The sequence below is a fragment of the Periophthalmus magnuspinnatus genome, chromosome 16 (assembly GCF_009829125.3).
Source record: "Periophthalmus magnuspinnatus isolate fPerMag1 chromosome 16, fPerMag1.2.pri, whole genome shotgun sequence".
In the NCBI taxonomy this organism is placed as follows: domain Eukaryota; kingdom Metazoa; phylum Chordata; class Actinopteri; order Gobiiformes; family Gobiidae; genus Periophthalmus; species Periophthalmus magnuspinnatus.
The window spans coordinates 28,576,135-28,596,409 of NC_047141.1; the positions used below are offsets into that span (position 1 = coordinate 28,576,135).

A 20,275-nucleotide genomic window follows, 5' to 3' on the forward strand; every position below is an offset into this window, starting at 1 on the left:
TATAGAGATAATATGACACAGGAAAATTACAATAAAACACCAAGATATCCTGTCAAGCTAGTGTTAAATGCCAGGGAGGGAGGGAGGTTTTATGCTGTGTTGATGCTATTCAATTAAATTTAATACAACAAATTTAAAACAGCTTCATCTGGACAAAGTGCTTCACATAAAAGTCAAGAAAAATCAAATATAGAGATAACACGACAGAGGAAAATAACAATAAAACACCAACATATGCTGTCTAGTGACTATTAAATGCCAGGGAGAAGAGGTGGGGTTTCAGTCTTGTCTTAAAACTACTCAAAAGAATATATATTTTATTTATACAGATTGTGGGCTACGTAGAATGAATAAGTAATCAGAAAATAACATAGTATTTTAGGGAAGAGCCTGCATTTTAAGCTATGATGATACTATTCAATTCATTTGTATTTATATGGCACATTTAAAACTACTTCATCTGACCAAAGTACTTAAAATAAATGTTAGCACAAAAATACATAGGAAGAGAACAATATAACATGTGTCTAGCTAGTATTAAATGTCAGGGAGCTACAGAAAAATTACAAAAATAACACTGAACGTAATGACAATATGTTATATGCGTCTTGTGCATTAAGCTTAAGACAAACTTCTTAAAGCTATTCACTCGAGTCGTTAATCAGTCTTTGATCCTCTAGTGATAAGCTGCTTCAATAGCCACGGCTGCCCTGGGGCGATAAGACAGAAGTGAGGCTGTCGATCTGAGCCTTCGACCATATATCGGCCAAATAGACCACGTACTGTTATGAGCACAAAGCTGGTTGTTTGTTTGGTTTGGTTGCCATGCGATAAAAAGAAATCAGAGCATGTTCCTTAAAGTGCGAAAGAAGGTATGTGTTAAACAGTGAGACCAAAGGGACAGTGTGAATCTGTAATTAAGTAATAAAAGGGCATTGATGTATAGTAATCATTGTGACGTGCGTACTAGCTTAGCCTGGTGCTCCTACAAAAAGTATGTTGACTTTAAATGAACGTAAACATTTTCATTTTAATTAATCTGGAGCAGCAAGTCTATTAAAAATGCATTTAATTTATGACTTAAATCTGCTGTTTATACATAAGGTTTTGCTCATTCACTTAAGTGAGAAAAGGCTTTATCTCTATATACCATCCTGTATTATCTGTTTAACTCTTTATTCTCAGAAGAGGTGGGTGTTTCTAGCATTACTCAAATGAACCACAAGTCCCACTCCCAGTATCTATCCCAAACCCCTACTGTCAGCCGTAACCTCCTCCCTTTACCGTGTTCAGTTTGGAAATGATAAAAAACTTTCCCAAAAGTTTTTCTAATTGGCTGCTAGAGCTTGTCTTTATCTGAACATCTGTGGAGGGTGATCATGTTTACTGCGCATAGAAGAGGAAATCGATGAGCATCAGTGAGTTTTGCAACATTTCTGCCCGTGGATACTTCTGCAATCATGTGGTAATACTTCAGTAAAGCAGCAGCCACTGACATAAGCTCAAAACATTTGCCTATAGACAACACCGAGGCGTCAACCACTCACAATCCTCCTCACTTTGTCACAGTGACAAACTAGAATAATCTTGACATCCTCTGAAATACCAGGAAGCTGTGACCTCTCAGTACATTTAAGGGGGCGGTGTGGTACATATCTTTGACTTTCTGAATCAATCTTACTCACCACTAAAAGTATTACATTTTTTTCCCCATGTTTTTGAGCTAAATTGGTCCAACCCCAGTACAGAAATATTGTATAAGCAGCTCTTGAGTTTAAAATGTGCACTGTCTTCATCTAATTATAAAACGTTTTATTATCAGAGAATGAGGAAGTGTGCAGTTAGCATGGTAGTTGTTGTTGTAGCATTATCGTGATGACAAAATAATGCTTTGTTGTCTAAAAGTTAGGAAATGAGCTTATAAACTCATCACAGTGAGTAATTAGGAAGCTCTGAATGCATTAATTAACTGAGGAATAACGCTGGACTGCTGCAAACCGTTTAAAAGGTCAGTTTTTAAGAGCTAAAATCAGGCACAAAGCGTTTAACTCGCACTTTAGGATAATTTTGGTCCTGATTTGCTTCTCCCCGACTTCTAGGAGGCGTGACCCGACTTTGGATCTTTGTATGCATTTTTTAATCAGCTGCACTCCTCATGTTTGTGGTGTCATTGTGATTCTGAGCTGCTCTGTCATATCAGAACCACATAACATCATCAGGAAATGGGAAATTATTAGGCGACTTTATTACTCACCTCTTTATTACTAAAGTTAAACTGTGTGTGTCCTCTGCAAATACCTCACAGAGTCCATAAAACAGCACTACTCATCCAGTTTAAATCATTCTTTACTAGTAAAAAAGGGGAAAGTAGTTCCTCACGTGTTTGTTTACATAAATCAACGCTGTGTAGATCAGGGTGGAGCTGTTGCTACAGTAAACACGATTTTACTTTTTGTGTACGGTAGTTTATCGCCAGCCTTCTGTGTATTAAAAGCATTTATCTGAGCTACAGCAGCACATTTCACAAATAATAACACAGTTTTGACTTGTGTCTTATTTAGAAGAACAACGCTCTGATACTTGGAACATTTTAGAGTTGTTTTACAGTCTCGTCAGCTCGTAACTTTTAGCTTGTGGTGTGTGGCCTCTTCGCTGCAGCCTTCGCACTTGGGAGATCTCATCCGATTCTCCTCATGCCTGTGACCTTTTTGCGCTTTTCGTCGCACGTTTAATACTCGTTTAAGACTGAAAGATCCCGTAGTGTGTGGCAGGCATGAGATAATCATTAGATAATCATTAAGAGGAGGATGTGACCTTTCAGTACATTTTTAAGGGGGGGCGGCGTTGTGCTTATCTTTGACACTCTCAACTCATCTTAGTCACCGCAGCTCAGTGTACATACAACTTAACTATGAACACATTTCCTGGTTTTCAAGAAAGCGTGATCAAATATGTTCCATTAAAACAAGCTGAACGTCCAATAGAAGTAGAAGTTTTTAATAGGAGCAGATTAGAAGAGGAGGTATTTCTTATATTTGCTCATTTTGCTTTATTTCTCTTGGCTCTGAAATGCTAAATTCTTCTGCATTGTTATAGGGTATGATGTAATAGCACCAGTTTGAGACTAAATCAGATGATGAATGAGCCCCAAAGCATTGAGCAGCCATCTGAGACTAAAAAAAGCTGTTTGTGGAGAGGGTTTGTGAGAGCTCAGAACTAGTAAATACCTCCTTCCTCTTTCCGTGATTTGAAAATCGAGGAATGCTGCTTTAAAGCTCTAGGATTAGTTCAAGCATGCAAGTCTGAAAGGAATCTGGATTTTAAACCTGGAATCGTAAATGCATTCACTTTTTAATCAGTTATCGCCTGCATATTCACAGATGGTCGCAGTGTTAGCTAGAAAAAAAAACACAATTAGACGTATTTCTCAATGATTTGGCCCTGATTTCTGCACAGTTTTGTTGATTTGGATCAGATGAGCGGCTGTGGAGGCCCCGTCTGCAGCCTCTTCTACTTCTGGGCCTGAAACTCCCTGGTTTTTGTGATGCTAATGTTAGTGTTAGCGGTGTGAACCACAGCGTACACCTGCAGGAGCAGGCGGCTTCCTGTTCTGCTCTCTGTCTCTTGCTACCTCTGTATCTCCCTCTCTCTCTCCTTCTCTTTCTCCACTCTTTCATTCCCCGTCTCTTTCCCCTCAAACTTTCTCTCTCTCTCCCCTCTGTACCTTCCCTATCTCGCTTCTCTTTCTCCACTTATTTCTTATCTGTAGTTTTTCTCATTCTCCTGCCTCACCCTCTTTTCTCTCTTCCTCCTTTCTCTTTTTTGTCTGTAGTTCTCCTTCCCTCTCTTTTCTTTTCATTCTCATCTTTCTTCCCTTTATCTCTCTCTTCATGTTTCTGTCTTTTCCTCTTCTCTCCTTTTTGTCTCTTCTTTGTATCTTTCTCACTCCCTCCCCCCTTTCAGTCCCCCCTTCTCTTACTTCTCTTTCCCCCCTGTATCTCTGCACCCATCTCTTTCTTTCTCCTCCCCCCTCTCCCTCTTGTTTGTAACTCTCTTTCCCTCTCTCATCTCTGTATTTCTCTTTCTGTCTCGTCTCTTCATCTTTCTCTCTTCTCTGTATCTCTTTCCTCCTGTCTGTGCATCTTCCTTCCCCTCCTCTCTTCTTCTCTTCCCTCTCTTCTCTGTATCTCTCATTCCCTCTTCTCTTTACTTTCTTTCTCTCTTCTTTGTATCTGTGTCCCCCTCTCCCTTTCTCTTTAGCTCTTTCCCTCCTCTTTCTTCACTGTATCCCTCTTTCCCTCCTCTCTCTTTTCTCTGTATCTGTTTCTCCCTCCTTTCTCTTCTCTGTATCTCGTTCTCTCTCTTCTCTGTATCTTTCTGTCTCTTCTCTATCTCTCTTCTTTCTTCCTCCTTCTCTTCTCTCTCTCTACTCTATATCTGCCCCCCACCCTGTAGCTCTTTCCTTCCTCTCTCTTCTCTGTATCTCTTTCTCTCCACTCTTCCCCTCTCCCTCTCTCTTCTTCCTCCTGCTCCATCCGTCTCTCACTTCTTTGTATCTGTCTCCCTCTCCCTGTCTGTAGGTCTTTCCCTCTCTCCTCTCTTCCCCTCTCCCTCATCTCTATCTCTCTTCTTTCTCTCTCCTTCCCCCTCCCTCTCTCTTCTCTGTATCTTTCTTTCCTCTCTTCTGCATATCTGTTCTTTCTCCCTCCTTCTCTCTCTTTTCTCTGTATCTGTCTCCCCCTCTCTCTGTAGCTCTTTCCCTCCTCTCTTCCCCTCTCCCTCACTTTGTCTCTTCTCTATATCTCTCTTCTTTCTCCCTTCTTCTCCTTCACCCCCTCCCTCTCTTCTTTCTCTCTCCATCCCTCTCCTCCTTTCTGTCTCTTCTCTGTATCTCTCTTCTTTCTCCCTCCTCCTCTCCTCTTTTCTTTCTCTCTCCATCCCGCTCCCTCTCTCTGTCTCTTCTCTATATCTCTCTTTTCTCCCTTCTTCTCCTTCACCCCCTGCCTCTCTTCTTTCTCTCTCAATCCCTCTCCCTCTCTGTCTCTTCTCTATATCTCTCTTCTTTCTCCCTTCTTCTCCCTCACCCCCTCCCTCTCTTCTTTCTCTCTCTGCCCCTCCCTCCCTCTCTTCTTTCTCTCCCCCTCTCTCTCTCTCTGCCCCCTCTCCTGTAACTTAACTCTGTCGACTCTAGTTTCACGTCGCTCTAACTCAGATTGTTCGAGTCGGGGACTAGATTTTCCTGTCTTCCTCGCCCTTCGCCACAGCTTTATTTGGGCCATGTGCTAAGTTTGACAACACCCACCTCTCCACATTCACTCGTTCGCTCATTCACTCATTCGCTCTACCACTCTCTTTTCCTGTTCCCACTCCCCACGCTGCAGTTTTCTAAGAACACGAGCTGAAGTCATACCTCCCTCATCTCGCTTTGTTGTCGTTTCCCTCAAATCTCAGATACTTTTTCTCTTTCCAACCTCAGATTCATTCTTTCTTTTCTTTTCTTTTTTTTCTGTCTGCTCCTGTGTGAAAGAAGAAGTGACGACAGTTACACACTTTTATATGAATCGGGGCACATGATACAGATAGATCAAAGTAACAACTAAGTACCTGTAGGTTTCTGAATGAGGAAAAATGAGGACTGTTACCATGGCGATAAACAATTCAAAAATAATAAGTAGATAACAACAGGAAGCTAAAAACCTATAAATAAGATGTAAAAAAAAACGTATGTGTAATGCATTAACACATGAAAAATAAACAACTGAAGCTATTATTTTTAAAGCTGCACTGGGATTCGCCGCCTGCTTGTCTCCACGAAGAAATATTTCACAGTACGGCATTAAACTCATCTTACACGTACGCAATTACAAGTGTTTTCATTGCAAAAACACAAATCAGTTGCGTGTCTGGCTGAAGATGAGTAAGTGTAATGCCGTGATGACGCTGTGAAACATTTCAGGTGAAGCTTTAATATCGCCGTAGTAACAAGCCAGTGCAGACTCTCATATTAAAAAGTTTGTAGGGTTGTGTACCGTAAAACATGAAACAAAACAATTCTCTTTTTAACTATACTCCTAGTTTAGGCTAGTGTTTGTATGTGTGTATTATGTTCAGACCTTTTACTATTTAAAATACCACTACAGGACGTCAAAAATACAAATATCTAACAAAAAAACCCCCAAAAAACATGAAATAATATTACGTTAAAGCGCAGTGCAAACAGTTAAGACATAAGGGTGCATAAAGTTAGCAAGGACCCAAACATTCCGGTCAATTTTGTGGAGATTTTTCAACCATTTTCAGATTTAAATCCTCGTACGTGTGCCCCGTTTCATTGGTTTACTGCGCTACATATCCAAGAGTCCATCGTGTTCCTTACTGCACACCCAAATGTGAATAGTGCGTGTTGATAAGCTGCTAATCCCTCGTTGGGTCGTTGCGTCTGCCATGCAAACTGCACGTCCAGAGCAGAGAGCTTTGGTGGTGGAGTCTGAAGGGATCTGCCAGCCAAATGAATAATGTAATGTGCTCTAGGAAGTCCACAGCGGCGCATGCGTCTGACCACTCAGTATAATGGCCCAGTTACAGTAAGAACACACAGGCTGCTCTTTAAGGGGCTCTGGAAACTAAACGTGAACTTTTTTTCCAATGGGGCGTGAAGTTGAATGATCTCAGAAACAGATTTAAAATTTGAGTTTGGTCTGCTGGATGGTTTGAGAATGGTAGCCTTTTGAATATGATGTTTTTTGTTTTGTTTTTCTGGTTTTCCCCTCCATAAATAATACATAATGGGAACTAATGCATATTGATCCATACAAAATAGAAAGTTGCATGAGAATCCAAGATGACGGAGCTTGTAATTCAGCCAGGATTATATATTACATGGGTTTTTGTTTTATATGTTATGTAGGTTTTTGTTGTGTTCTGACGTATAGCTGGGGCAGAGGTCAATGTGTTGCCGTGGTTACTGTTCATCCCAAGTTTTTAGATTAACAACGCAAGAAAAATTAGTTACAAAACAGAACAATTATACATTTTCTGGCGCCTAAACGCATCCACTGTCCCATTTAGGTCCGTGGTTTTTCAACACAAACGGTGAGTAACTGAAGAATTACAGTTGACTAACGGTTAATTGTTAGTTTCTTTCGGTTTACTAGTTCCCTGGCTACTTCAGCGGACCATTTTTAACTGCATAAATCAGCTCTAGCATTTACTTTTTGTGGTCAGTTTGTGTTTAAACAAAGCCCAATTTAACTTCAGTAATTCGTACGTGCGCAGTGCCCCCAGTTAGCGTTATTTTAGCTAAACAAATGACAATATATTTCCGTTTTTACTGTTGGCAGGGATCAAATTGGTCAAAAAAATAGGGACACCTGGGACATTTCTTGTATAAAACTGGGACAAATCAGTGGTTTTGGATAAATCTGTTGGGACAGAGGACACAGGGCCTCACCCGAGCTTTGCCCTGAAAGCGTTGCCATGGAAATTTGGGGTATTAATGAACAGTAATGGATGTTTCTCTGAGAGGATATAGTTAATGGAGTCTAAGAGGTTTTTGTAACAACTTAAACTTAAACATGGATTAATTGTGTGAAAGTTTCTGCGTGTAATAGAGCGTCTTTGTATCCAAAATGTATTACTATTATTATTAAACTTTTGGTTGATTTTGAGCTTCCAGGACGGATTGAGAACCATTTTTTCCCATTATAAGTCCATGTAACAACTTGGAAAATTAGCTTAGCACATATCCGTACTGTCCGACTTGACGCTAGTTTGAAGAAACCGATATAGTCTTGAATCTCTCCTTTAACAAATTCAAATCCTAATTCAAATGTCCTGTTTTAATATGGTCCGCCAGATGCAAATGTTCCGTCCAATAGGGGAGGGTTGGGTTGGGTGGGGTTTGTGGGGGGCTGAAAGGGGGAAAAGGTCAGTTTTTAGAGCCCTTGTTTGAAACTAAAGATTGTTGTTAGGCTCGTTTTGGCGAATGTGGTTATACCGTACTCACTTCCTCCTCCCCCTCCTCTTCCTCACTGACGCACACTCTACTGTTAAAACCCCAAAAGTTAAGTGAATGTGTAAGGAGAAGATGTTAAACTTTGGGTGCCACTTGAGCGTAGGAGACGGGATTAAGGGCAGAAAAATGGTAGGACATTTTGTATTTTGTGTATTTTTTTATTTTTTTTTGGACAAGAATTGGTTATAAAGTACTTTTATTTATCAATTTATCCACATTTTCTCCTCCTTTAGGTCATTTTAGACCTGGAATAGTGTTGTTTTGTTGTATTTTTTTCTTAATTCCCATTTTGTAGGATTCTTGAATGTCAATAATAACATTTACAGTCATGTTTTGGCATAACTATATCTTACTTCACCTTAATAAACCATGAACAAACAGTTTATTAAGAATGACTTAGACTTAGCACATCAAATTATTCATTAAATTGTTATTTATTCTCCATCTTTACTCTTCAGTATCGTGAGAACAAAAAGATATTTACTTATTTTTGTCAGTGCATACCCCACCCCTAGTTGGAATATTCTTTTTGTGAACCTATTTTATTTTTCCTACAAACGGCGCCATGCAAAATGCTGAAAAACGCGACAGTTACACAGGGGCTCTTTGGAAAACATGTGACATAATTCATAAAGCTCTCTCCTTCTTCCTCTCGGGCCGTGGTTAGCTGCGAACACTACAAACTCATACTTTCCCCTTTAGCGTTGGGCCTGATATAATTGGGGTGGACTGGGGAAGAGGACAAACTTAATGGAAAGTACACACCATAAAAATAATAATAACTGCTTGTTCCAGTCGTCACAGCTCTGAGTGCGATACAGACGCAAGATGCACAAAATACGTCTGCAGGTTTAGTTTCAGATTAAAATTTGGGACGGTAGATAGATTTTGCGTTGAAAAGCTCCACCGTGACAAGTCTTTGACCCAGATATTACTCACTGCTCATACAAAAACTGGACTAAACTGACAGATGACAGATGAAACCAGGTCTAGACAGGACTAAACCAGAACTGAAACAAGACTGAAGTAAGTCTATATAAAGGACTAAACCAGGATCAAATCAGGACAAAACCAAACGTGAACGCAAATCACATTTTGATTTGAATTAGTGCAAAAACAACGCAATACAAAAGCAGGGTAAATACAGGTTTTACGAAGATTAGACGACTGAATCTGTGTGAACATAAGCAACTAATCCTTAGGTAAAGTTGTTAAATCCATATGTAGTACAGGTTTAGGAAAAGGGCACGTGAGAATAAGTTTTACAGTAGCGTTCAAAGTCAAAACAGCTTTTCAAAGCAGGTTTTTGACACCGAAGTAAGTTAAAATCCGAATTAAAGTTCACTACGCAAACCTTAACACTGACGGTTTTTATGAAATTATTGGCATAGTTTTTGCAAATCTCGGGCTTGAAATCACATTGTTGAGTGGACCCTGAAGTGTTTTGTGAGTCCTGTGGCCGCTACAACATTAGGTAGAATAATCTGTTGCAACATTGAGCAATAAACAATAGAAAACAGTGAGTAGGCCTGAGCAGCGGAGATTTCCTCAAACCCATGACTCAAACAGAAAAACTTATGGTAAATAAATCAACGTAAGTATACTTAATTTAGAAATTTGATCAGCGTGTCCATAAAACACAATTTAACCATTTTCTAAAATTGTAAAAAGAGCTATAACCATATCAAGTAATTAGTTATCAGTGGTGGACGAAGTACGCAGTTTTGTTACTTAAGTATAAGTAAAAGTACAGATACAGAAGTAAAAAGTTACTCAAGTAAAAGTAGAATCACATGAAAAAATCTACTATGTCAAAGTATTAGTACCCGTTTAAAAATTGACTTTAAGAGTAAAAAGTAAAAGTATTTCACATAGATTTTGATAAACTGTTGTTAAATGTAGTGATATTGATTAAAAAAACTACATATTTTAGTTAACAGTAGCAATACCAATCAATTTCTTCATTTTTCTTGTGTTTCTTGTGTATTTATTTTCATTTGCTCAAAGCCAAAGCTCGAACTTGAAAACTTCAATCAGGATCTTTCCACGAACATGATCAAAATAACACCTCAAATCATCTGAAAAGTACTTTTTACTTTTCAGTACAGATCAAAAATGTAGTGGGGTAGAAAGTACAGATACTGCTCTGAAATATAGAGAAGTAAAAAATCTACTTCAGTAAAGCACAGATGCGTACAAATTCTACTTAAGCACAATACTTTTTTACTACTTGTACTTCATTTCCTTCCAGCACTGTTAGTTCTGCATACAAACATTCACACAGAAGTTGAAAATGTATCGTTTGATCGCATATAATCACATTTTTATGTCTAGAATGATTCGAAACTATCCTTGTGCTTTTGTTTGCTGTACCGGATATTAACAGCCAACCCCCTCTTTGCCCTTTTTACACTTTGGTATAATTTGTACTGCATGAGGTAGCTTTCCATGCGATCATAATCCAATTTATTTACTGCTTAAAAACACAGTTATATTGTAATATTGAGTTGTTTTTAGAGTTTTAGGGTTTTGTCAATATCCTTTCGCTCATATTGGTGGAAATCTGATGTTTCTGTGGTGTATATAATGTAATTGACCTTTGATCTAGCACTACCTGAATTCTTGTTGCTGGTCTAATATGACTCATTATAGACAATATGAAGTTAGTTCTTGCATGGCGGCTTCAGTTTGACATTTTGGTGCTGTTCGGTTGTATCCGTACCCCGTTTCCTGCCCCATTTCAGTAGGTTTAAGTTTGACGATTTGACCAATTCACCTGAAACGACCTCGTGGTTATAAGCACACAAGTACTGGCTGATAATTCAAAACTGAAATCGGTCTCGACGCTGTTCGATTTACGGGAAAGTGATCGGAAAACAGTTTGCCGTTGTTGGTTTTTTTGGAGCGAAGGGTGCGTGGGCGATGAGGGGAGGGTTGTATTTGTACCCTGCACCCGTTTTTTTTTTCACACAACAGGAAGAGTTAGAGAAAGAATGTACGATTGAGACGAGAAGATGCGGATCGATGTTTAGTTCCGATTTAGTTGTAAAGTTTCTGGAGCTATAAAACAATTTGAATAAGTGATGAGAATCAGAGAAATGGAAGCCGCAAAGCGCATACCGCCTCACCTTCAGTTAACCGTGCCAATACCAATTAAAACCGGAAAGGTAGGATACATTTAGACTTTTGGGTACTAGATACTGTTCAGTGATAACTTTGTTGGCAGATTACCAAGTATTTTTTGTATTTGTGCGTTTGATGGGTAGGGCATTGGTGTAGTTTATTATTTTTATGATCTGTACAGATTGTGCATTGACATCTTCACTATAACTACAGGTAATCGTGTATATTTTCATTCCTTAGCTTGGTAATTAAGAATCTAAATCTTTTTTTTGAGATACACACAAATAAACCTAAATAATACGAATTAAAACTTTGAATTAAACCTGCAAACCACTGGTATTTTCTCTAAACTTTAGTGTAAGAATCAGAAGTAGTAGGTACTTAATGACGTTTTGCCTGTGGGCAGATTGGGCTTTAACATCTTCATTATGAGTAATCTTTTTTTTTTTCATTCATAAATAACTCCTTAACTTGGCGATTATGAGTCCAAGTCTTTTCTAGAGATACACACAAACAAAACAACAAAAATATTAAAACTTTAAATTAAAACTGCAAACTATTTCCTCTTAACTTTGCTGACAGGTCCTTGAAAACTTAAATTTTCATGAAGGCTTTTGTTTATATTCGTATTTGGGGATTTGATAGGCACAGGCGTCTGAAGTAGTAATAATAGTAGTAGTACTAGTAGTAGTAGTGGTAGTAGTAGTAGTGACGTTTTGACAGTGAGCAGATTGGGCCTTGAAATATCCAACATATCTTATCAATTCATATGTAAACAATTCACTTCCACTTTGTTGTGACTACGTTTAATTACCCTTAATAAAGCATGAACAAAGACTTAATTATTTGATTAAATGATAAAACAGCTTATTAAAAATGAGTCAGGCTTGTTCAACACCCAAACCCAAAACTCCTAATGCTACTTAAATAATGAAGTAGTTACTAAGCTTGAATCATTTTTAATAAACGATGTGTTCCATATGAATTAAGTCTTTGTTCATGCTCTAATAAGGATAATTAAAGTGTAGTTATTGTACAGCGTTATCTAATTCTTAGTAATTGTTTAAATCAGTTCAAATCTTGTTTAGAGCTACACAAACACTAAAAAAAACCCAACACTTTTGTATCGATACCTACTCAAATGAATATCTAGTTTTGACAGTAGTTGTAGCATCAATTAGCATCTGATTTTCAACACTTTGGACAACCTTAGTAGAGAGTTGTATAAACAATTAGTAAATCATAAGGCCTGACTCATTCTTAAAATGTTGTCCAATCTATGCCATGTGTGTGTTTTTTTTAAGATTTCAAAACTACAACCGATTTCCCCTTAATGATAACTTAAATCCACTTTTGTTGAGAGATTACGGAACAGGTCATTGTCTCGCACACTTTCTATCACATGGGCGTAGCATTTTTATTTGGGCATTTGCATTGGATGGGCACAGGCGTCACATAACAGGTTAATTTAACAATAGAGGGTGGGGGGAACCGCACACTGGCACGCAATGTGTATGCTTAATAGGGCGTGTTCAGAGCAGGTTATTCAACTGGATGTACTAGTGTCGTTGTGCAAAACCCTTGGGCACGCTCAGTAAAGGGCTGGTGGATGGCCAGGGGGCTGCCGGTTGCTATGGGAGGGACGGTGGCGGGAGGGGGCGCAGAGGAGGGGGGAGTTGTTTGTGGAAAATCAGGTGTGTGACTGGCGCAGGTACAATAGTGTAGACTGGGAAAGGTGAGTGAAATTTCAGTATCATGACAACGCTACTCCCCATACACTCCAAACGTGATTTTGATACCAAGGAATAGATTTACTCAATGCCAAAATGATGATTACAATAAAAAGTAAATCGTGAATCGTAATCCCTCAGTGGTCCAGGTAGGTTCCGTAGTGGTCCGTGGGCGTATACTAGTCTATGTGTCTTATACTTGTTTCGATACAGCTCAAAATCATTCTAAAGATACTCAGGAAAGGCTCATTTCTGTCCTGCGATTGTGCCTTTTTTGAGTATCGATCCCTGCCGATTAGCACCTGCTTTTCAATACTTACGACAGCCCTAAAAGCGAGTCCACGCACAAAGCTGTTGGTTGATTAACTTCTATATAAGGACTGGAAATAAGACCCAATAACTTTGCGCTTGGATTCCCAGCTCTCTCATCTCTCCCTTTCTACGCCACAATCAGTCCATTCATATGTCGTTGATAACTCGATATATCACATTGTTCCCTTGTTTGTCACTTTTTGAATGGCCTTGATCTCTGTCAGAACTCAACCGCATGGAAATAGTAAAGAAACGTGTGGTTTTCTGATACTTGAATGTGACGGGCAAGACACTGATTTTCCTATTGATAACATTAAACTTTACCATGAAATATCCAAAAGGTAAACGCACAAATGTTGAACCTGATCATTTCTATCAGTGACTAGACCCATTAACATCTCATATTACAACACAAAAAAAGCATTTTAACAGTATTCATCTTCTGATATGTTGTGACGTCATCTGAAACCCAGCAGTTATCTTGTGTTCGAGTATTATCCTTAGTATCAAGTCCAGTTTGAAATGTTAGTGTCATGGCGACATCCTGATTACATCCTTGGGTCATAATCAAAATATATAAAACAACCGTAAGACAGTGGTTTGTGATTTGTGGATTAAAAGCCAACATGAATTAATGAATAGGCCTGTCACTTTAACACATTTTGAAGTGCGATATATTGCTGAAGTAAATACAGACGTTAAATGATAATATTGAAACTAATTTATGCAGAGGCGGCGCTAGATAGTTTTGGTTGGAGGAGCTAAGTTGGTGCCATGTGCGTGCAATGGACCCTTTTAAACTACCATTATTGTTTCACTGTTTTAAATAAGTTTGTAGTTGTAGTTATCCCCTGTAGTGATTTTGAACACTGCCATTTCAGCATTTATAATTGGATGTGGAAATGGGGCAAAAATCTTTGGGGGAGCGATGGAGGAGTATGGGCCATTCTAGGAGTGGCTAGGGCCCCCTTAAACCCCCCATCTTGGCGCCTCCCCTGTATTATTTATGCCACTATCACAGACTTTGCCCTGCTTAAATCCAGGCTCAAAACGTATTTATTCAGACTGGCTTTTAACACTTAGGAATACAGTGACACTTTGTACAATTTGTTTTTATTTCGTTGTTTAATGTTTTGAATGTTCTTATAATGTGTTGGTTTTTTTGGAAGGTGCTTTGGTCCCTACTTTGGTTTGTAAAGGGCTCTATAAATGGCCAGGGTTGACAAAAAAAAACCCTAAAACAGAATATCCCCTCAGAAATATAAAAAAAAGTACAGTATGATTGAAAAAACACAAGCTGCACTAAATAAATAGCAGAATAAACCACTTTAGTACTTAGTTTCCATCTTTAATGAGTTTATTAATACAACCTTCTACAGCTCAAATCTTATAAAATTGCCAAGAAATAACAAAAAAAATTACCAGTAATGCAAAAAAATGTGCACATGATAAATATTGACCCAAAAAAATATAATTCCAGGGTTTATATATTGAACAATAAGTGGATATAGTAACTATTATGACAGGCCTATTAATGAGTGAGCTCATTTATAATGAAGAACAAACATTTAATTATTTTCCTGTTAGTTTGGAGTCACAGTCAGTATTTCCTGTCAGTGTCACTAAGCAAAGAAAAGTGACTGTATGACACAAGTCTGCTCTCGTTCACCTTCTCTCGTGTGACGTCTCCGTGGCGAGAAACAGAAATCTTATCTGGATTCTCTTTATCTTCCTCATTCCTTCTGTCTTCTGTCCGCCTCTTTTACCCCTCTGTCACTTCCTCAAAAGCTTTTTCTCTCTAATGTGTCTCCTCCTTTTAGTCTTTGCACCGTATTTTAATGAAATGGTTAAACGGGTTTCCCAGGAATCAACCCACACTCTGCGTTACATAACACTCGAGTGTCATGGACAGGTTTTATTCTCTGCATGTATCTCTAATGTAGCACAGGTTCAGCAGAGGAAGTTCACAGGAGGACAACGCAAACTCTTCAACAGATCAGTTTGTATGCAGCGATTCTCAAACTGTCAAATGTAGTGATAGTAAAGCTGGGAGATCTATACAAAATTTGGAGAAGATTATTATTATTAAGTTAGATTATCGAGTCTCTATAATAAACAATTTAAAAAGGCTCCAAAACAGCTGATTAGAAATGACAGAAATGATAGATTGCAGCATTATTCAAGGTTTTCAACTTCCTTTATACAGGTGCAAATTTGAACCCTTTCCACAACTCAAAAGATGGAATATTTGGCTTTGAATTGTTAATTGCTTTGGCAACAATATCTGTGCGATTCCCTCAGTCGTCCAGGTAGAAAAAGCGGCTTGGATGAGCAGCGAAATGTCTTCACTCCTACAACTTTTTGTCCAGTTGATAGATTTGAGTTTTTCTTTTACTATGGCAACAACATTTTTTTTTTTCCATCACTCTGAAACCCAAACCAATTTTTGCCAATATTACACATGCCTAAGTGGTAGTTGGGCTTCTTCTGATAGGAGTGTCTGCCAGTTTAGATTTGTACATAATATATAGGGCTTCTTTGGCAAAGCATCACAGTTCAACCTTAAATATTGGTATAGATCTGGTTTACCCAGTTTAGTCATGATTTAATCCAACTTTAGGTCTAGTTTAGTTTTCTTGTGTCCATATATTTTACTTGGAACTTGATGTGAAAAGCTGGAGAACCTTCTTTGTTTCCCAGAAAGTAAAAATCTACAATGTCTCCTTTTGTCCTGCAGGTGGCAATGTCTCCAGGAGAGGACGGCCTAATTGGGATCCCCTTCCCGGAGCACAGCAACGAGCTCTTGTCCCACCTCAATGACCAGAGACGCACCGGACTGCTCTGCGACCTCACGCTGACCTCTCATGGGGCGCGTTACCCCACCCACCGCTCCGTCATGGCGGCCGTCAGCGTCTACTTCCGACACTTGTTTGGGACAGAGGCAGGTGGAGGAGAGGGAGGGGGCTTCACTGTGTGCCAGTTGGACTGCGTTGCACCTGATGCCCTGGATGCCTTGCTGGAGTTCGCGTACACAGCCACCCTCACCATCCCCAGCTCTGGTATGAGAGACGTGCTGCGAGGGGCTCAGCTTCTGGGGATCCAGTGTGTAGCAGATGCCTGTAGGGAGATACTGGGAGAGACGGAGGAAACTGAAACGCCCATAGAGGTCCAGCAAACTACTCCCAAGAAGACACTACAAATCGAGCGTGTAGACAGGGTGTCCAGAAGAAAGACAGACAAAAACAAAGTGAAGAAAATTGGTTCAAATCATACCTCTCTTTTCTCCCCCGCTTCACCCATGTCCCATCCATCTCCCGCGTCCGACAGCCTGCGCTCGCTCCCTTCTACTCAACCTCCCAGCCCAGAAAAAGACGAGTTTCACCTGAAGTTTAGGCTAAACGGTGAACACACACCCATCCAGGACCACGAAGCTGCAGTCAACGGTGTGTTACCTCACTGGCTCCAGGATCGCTCGCACAGCCGCCCCTCCTCTGTCCCGCGGTCCATCGACAAGCTCTCCGAAGAGGAAGATATAGAAGGCTTCGTGGAGGATGGGGTCTTGATGAAAAATACCTCCGTGCCCACATCTGTCACTCATCAAGAGGTTATGGCAGCGGCGGCAGCAGCAGCAGCAGCAGGAGGGGGCAGGAAGAGGAAGTCACAGACGCCCCAGCAGTGTCCTGTGTGCAAGAAGATCATCCACGGAGCGGGGAAATTGCCCCGGCACATGCGCACACACACAGGAGAGAAGCCCTTTCAGTGCACGGCCTGTGGGGTCCGCTTCACAAGGTACAGAAACTTTTTACTATTGAGCGTTTGTTTGGATTCTTAAGCTGTTATCTACATTATACCATTATTGTTTTTGCTTTTGCTCAAGATTTACCATACGTTTTATATTTCAATAGCAGTGAACCTTTTGTGCCTGAGATCTCCTGCTACTTGACAATGTAGGAGATGCAGAGGGTCAAATAACATACCAGTGCTAATAACTTTGTTTCACTGTGTTTCATTCTGCACCTTAGGTTTTAAGTACACCTACAACCATGATCTTTTACTTGAAATGTTGTGGGATTGGACTATCACTATTGGTCTTTGAATTAGAGATAAAATAATGGGACAAAGTTTACACTATTTAGCTCCAACACAGGTTGATTTTTTTTGGCCAACCTGCTGTTAATTGCACAAAACATGGCTACACAGCTACATCAGTTGCTCTGGAATGTAAACATCCGCATTGGCCTTGAAAACACCCATATCTGTCGATCTCTACTGAATCTACTGAACCTAATGAACCTACTGAATTTGTAGGACTTATTGTGTGTTATTGAGACAGGGCTGTACCATCTTCTGACATCTTCTGTTTCATATGCAGAAATGATAAGCTGAAAATCCACATGAGGAAGCACACAGGAGAGCGTCCATACCCCTGCCCCCACTGCACCGCCCGCTTCCTGCACTCGTACGACCTGAAGAACCACCTGTCTCTGCACAGCGGGGCGCGGCCTTTCGAATGCCCGCTCTGCCACAAAGCCTTCGCCCGAGAAGACCACCTCCAACGCCACAGAAAGGGCCACAGCTGTTTGGAGATACGCACACGACGACCCCGACGAGGCCCCGACACGGTAGACGAGCCCAACCTGGACGGGAAAGAGCAGTCCATGTCCGTCCAGTCTATGCAGGGACACTCTTCGGGATTCCTGGCACTTCGGGAGAGCGGGAAAAGTGGGAATAGCTCCGGCTCTGGTCCGTCTCCGCTCCAATTGTTCCAGGATGACAATGAAAGAGAGCGCACAATAGCACTGCAGGCTCTGGCTCAGCTAGCACCCCATCGGCTCGCAGCCCACAACTCCCTGCTCCTGCGCAGTCTGGAGCTCCAGTCAGGGAGAGCCCACCCTCTGATCTCACACCAGGGGCCATGGGGGGACCACCTGGACGAAGATATAGCAGATGAAGATGCAGAGGAAGAATGAAGTGTGTGTGCGTTTGTGGTAAAAAATCCACGTTAAAAAAAATCTCACTCAGGTGGTTGGACTTGTAATGTGCTGCTTCTAAAAGTCATGCTTTAAAAAGATGTAAAAAGAGAAATATGGAAAACGGGTTTATGGTTGATTTTACATGTTTGTCTTCTGGCTTTTTCTTTCCTTCTTTCTGTTTGTCGGTTTATTTTATGTATACCGAGTTTATTTTTAAAGTACGCGAGTGAAGAATGTATATTACTGGGATCATTTTTACTATGCAATATAATCTGTTGAGTTTCATTATAGCTTTATGGTACAAATGTAGTTATGCAACCTTGATTCAGGTGCGTTTTCACACCACTACCGTCCTCTGGTGCTGACAAGTGGAAATGCAAATAAATTAATGAAACTCACATTGTTAGCAATAAAATCCTTTTTGTCTTTCTGGTTGGAGACAAAGATCTTGATTTGGTGTTGAACCAAAGATATAAGTTTAACTTCTCATTTAAGTAACAGAAGAGGAGAGGTAGTAGCCAAAGTTGGGTCGTTCCAGCTGTGAAAGCCACGTGAGAAAGAATCTGCTTCCATATTTATGTTTCAGGGCCCAGAGGCTCTGTGTCGAATGCCTGACCGAAAATGACAGAGTCTAGGTCGACACAATGAAGATGAATTAGTTTTATCTTGTAGCGCTCCTCCTTTTGTGATCAACCAGCCCCTTTTACTGTATTTATTTTTATTTATTGTTATTTATTGCTTTTGTTCTGGTCTAATCCTGGGCAGGACACGGTGAACACATCACTGCCTTGGCTGGTCTATGTTAAAACCCATCACCAACATTTTGCCCCACTTTAATTTTGGTACCAAATTATAATTCTTTCTCCAATGCATTCTTTGCACATCGGGGTTCAGCTTGAGCACATTCCATACAGCAGGAAACACAAAGTCCTCCTGCTTTCCTCTTATTGCATCTGTTGTACTGTATCACATCTATTTGAGGGGCCATTACTGATGTCTTCCCTTTACGACCAAAACAACTAGGGCTGTGGTTGACTAAAGACATGTCCTGCCGATCGATTAGTTGTCTAAAAAAAGGGGCGTGGCAAAAGCTTTCAAAACTATTAAGTACCTCTATGTATCTGACCCAAACTGCACTCACAAGACTACACCTGCACAGGAATTCATGCAAAAACTACTACTATTTATTAGACCTGTCACGATAACGCATTATATTGCTGCAGAGACATATCATGATAAATACAGTATCATTGAAAAGCCTCAAATCTTAACCTGTTACATAAAGATCACAGAAATCTCTCTACTATTGCAACAAAAATATACACATGATAAAGACTGAGCCCCAAAACAAACTGTTCCAGGTTTGATTTATTGAACAATAAGTCGATGTAGTAATTACCGTGACATGCCTGTGATTTATTCCGAAAAAAAAGTACTAGGAAACTATGTACGGATATAAACAGATTCAACTTGTGAGTCAGTTTGATCTGCTTTTTTTTACTAAATACCAAAAAATACCAAATCTTCAGCTCACTCACTCACTAACTTCTCCTTTCTGCTGTTGTTCCATAGAAATCTTTATAATTTAAATAGAACGATTATTTGGCTAATACAAAATTTGATCGTGTAAGTCTCGAATGACCAAAGGACTACAGCCCTAAAAAAACAACACTTCATATTATTTTTACATTTAAATAATAACACATTAAAGGGCCCATATTACACCGTTTTAATGTTGTTTCCTCATCACAAACAGACCTGTGTTGTGTTTTGTTTAATTTACACATGTTTAACACACAAACTCAGAGTTCTTCTGTCAATCTGAAAACACTCTGTTCCACTTTGTGATGTCGTGTGGTAAAACAGGAAGTGCTCCACTGTGTTTTTAAACTCTATTCACCTTCACTAGAATCATACGGATGATCAATGATGGATGGACAATAGGTAAAGGGAGCTGTTAACTTGAAAACTACCACTTCATGACATCACAAGGTGGAATAGAGCATTTTGAGCTTTGGAGATGTAGACAGACTAGTAATAAAAGGATTACTCATAACATGCATAAATGAAACAAAACACAATTTCAGGTATTTTTTGAGAGGGTAACAGCATTGTAACATAGC

General features: G+C 39.8%; 1 protein-coding gene across 2 annotated transcripts in view; it reads left to right on the plus strand.

The window, feature by feature from the left end:
- The window catches only part of zbtb7b (zinc finger and BTB domain containing 7B), a 31,166-nt gene that overhangs the window by 9,485 nt on the left and 1,406 nt on the right, over window positions 1–20,275 (plus strand). For both annotated transcript variants that reach the window (XM_033981324.2, XM_055227657.1), the window contains 2 exons: window positions 15,917–16,968; window positions 17,552–20,275. The exon at window positions 17,552–20,275 is cut by the window's right edge and continues 1,406 nt beyond it. In XM_033981324.2, coding sequence (XP_033837215.1) covers window positions 15,923–16,968; window positions 17,552–18,149 — 1,644 coding nt within the window. In that variant the 5' untranslated portion in view covers window positions 15,917–15,922 and the 3' untranslated portion in view covers window positions 18,150–20,275. The remainder of the gene's footprint in view (window positions 1–15,916; window positions 16,969–17,551) is intronic.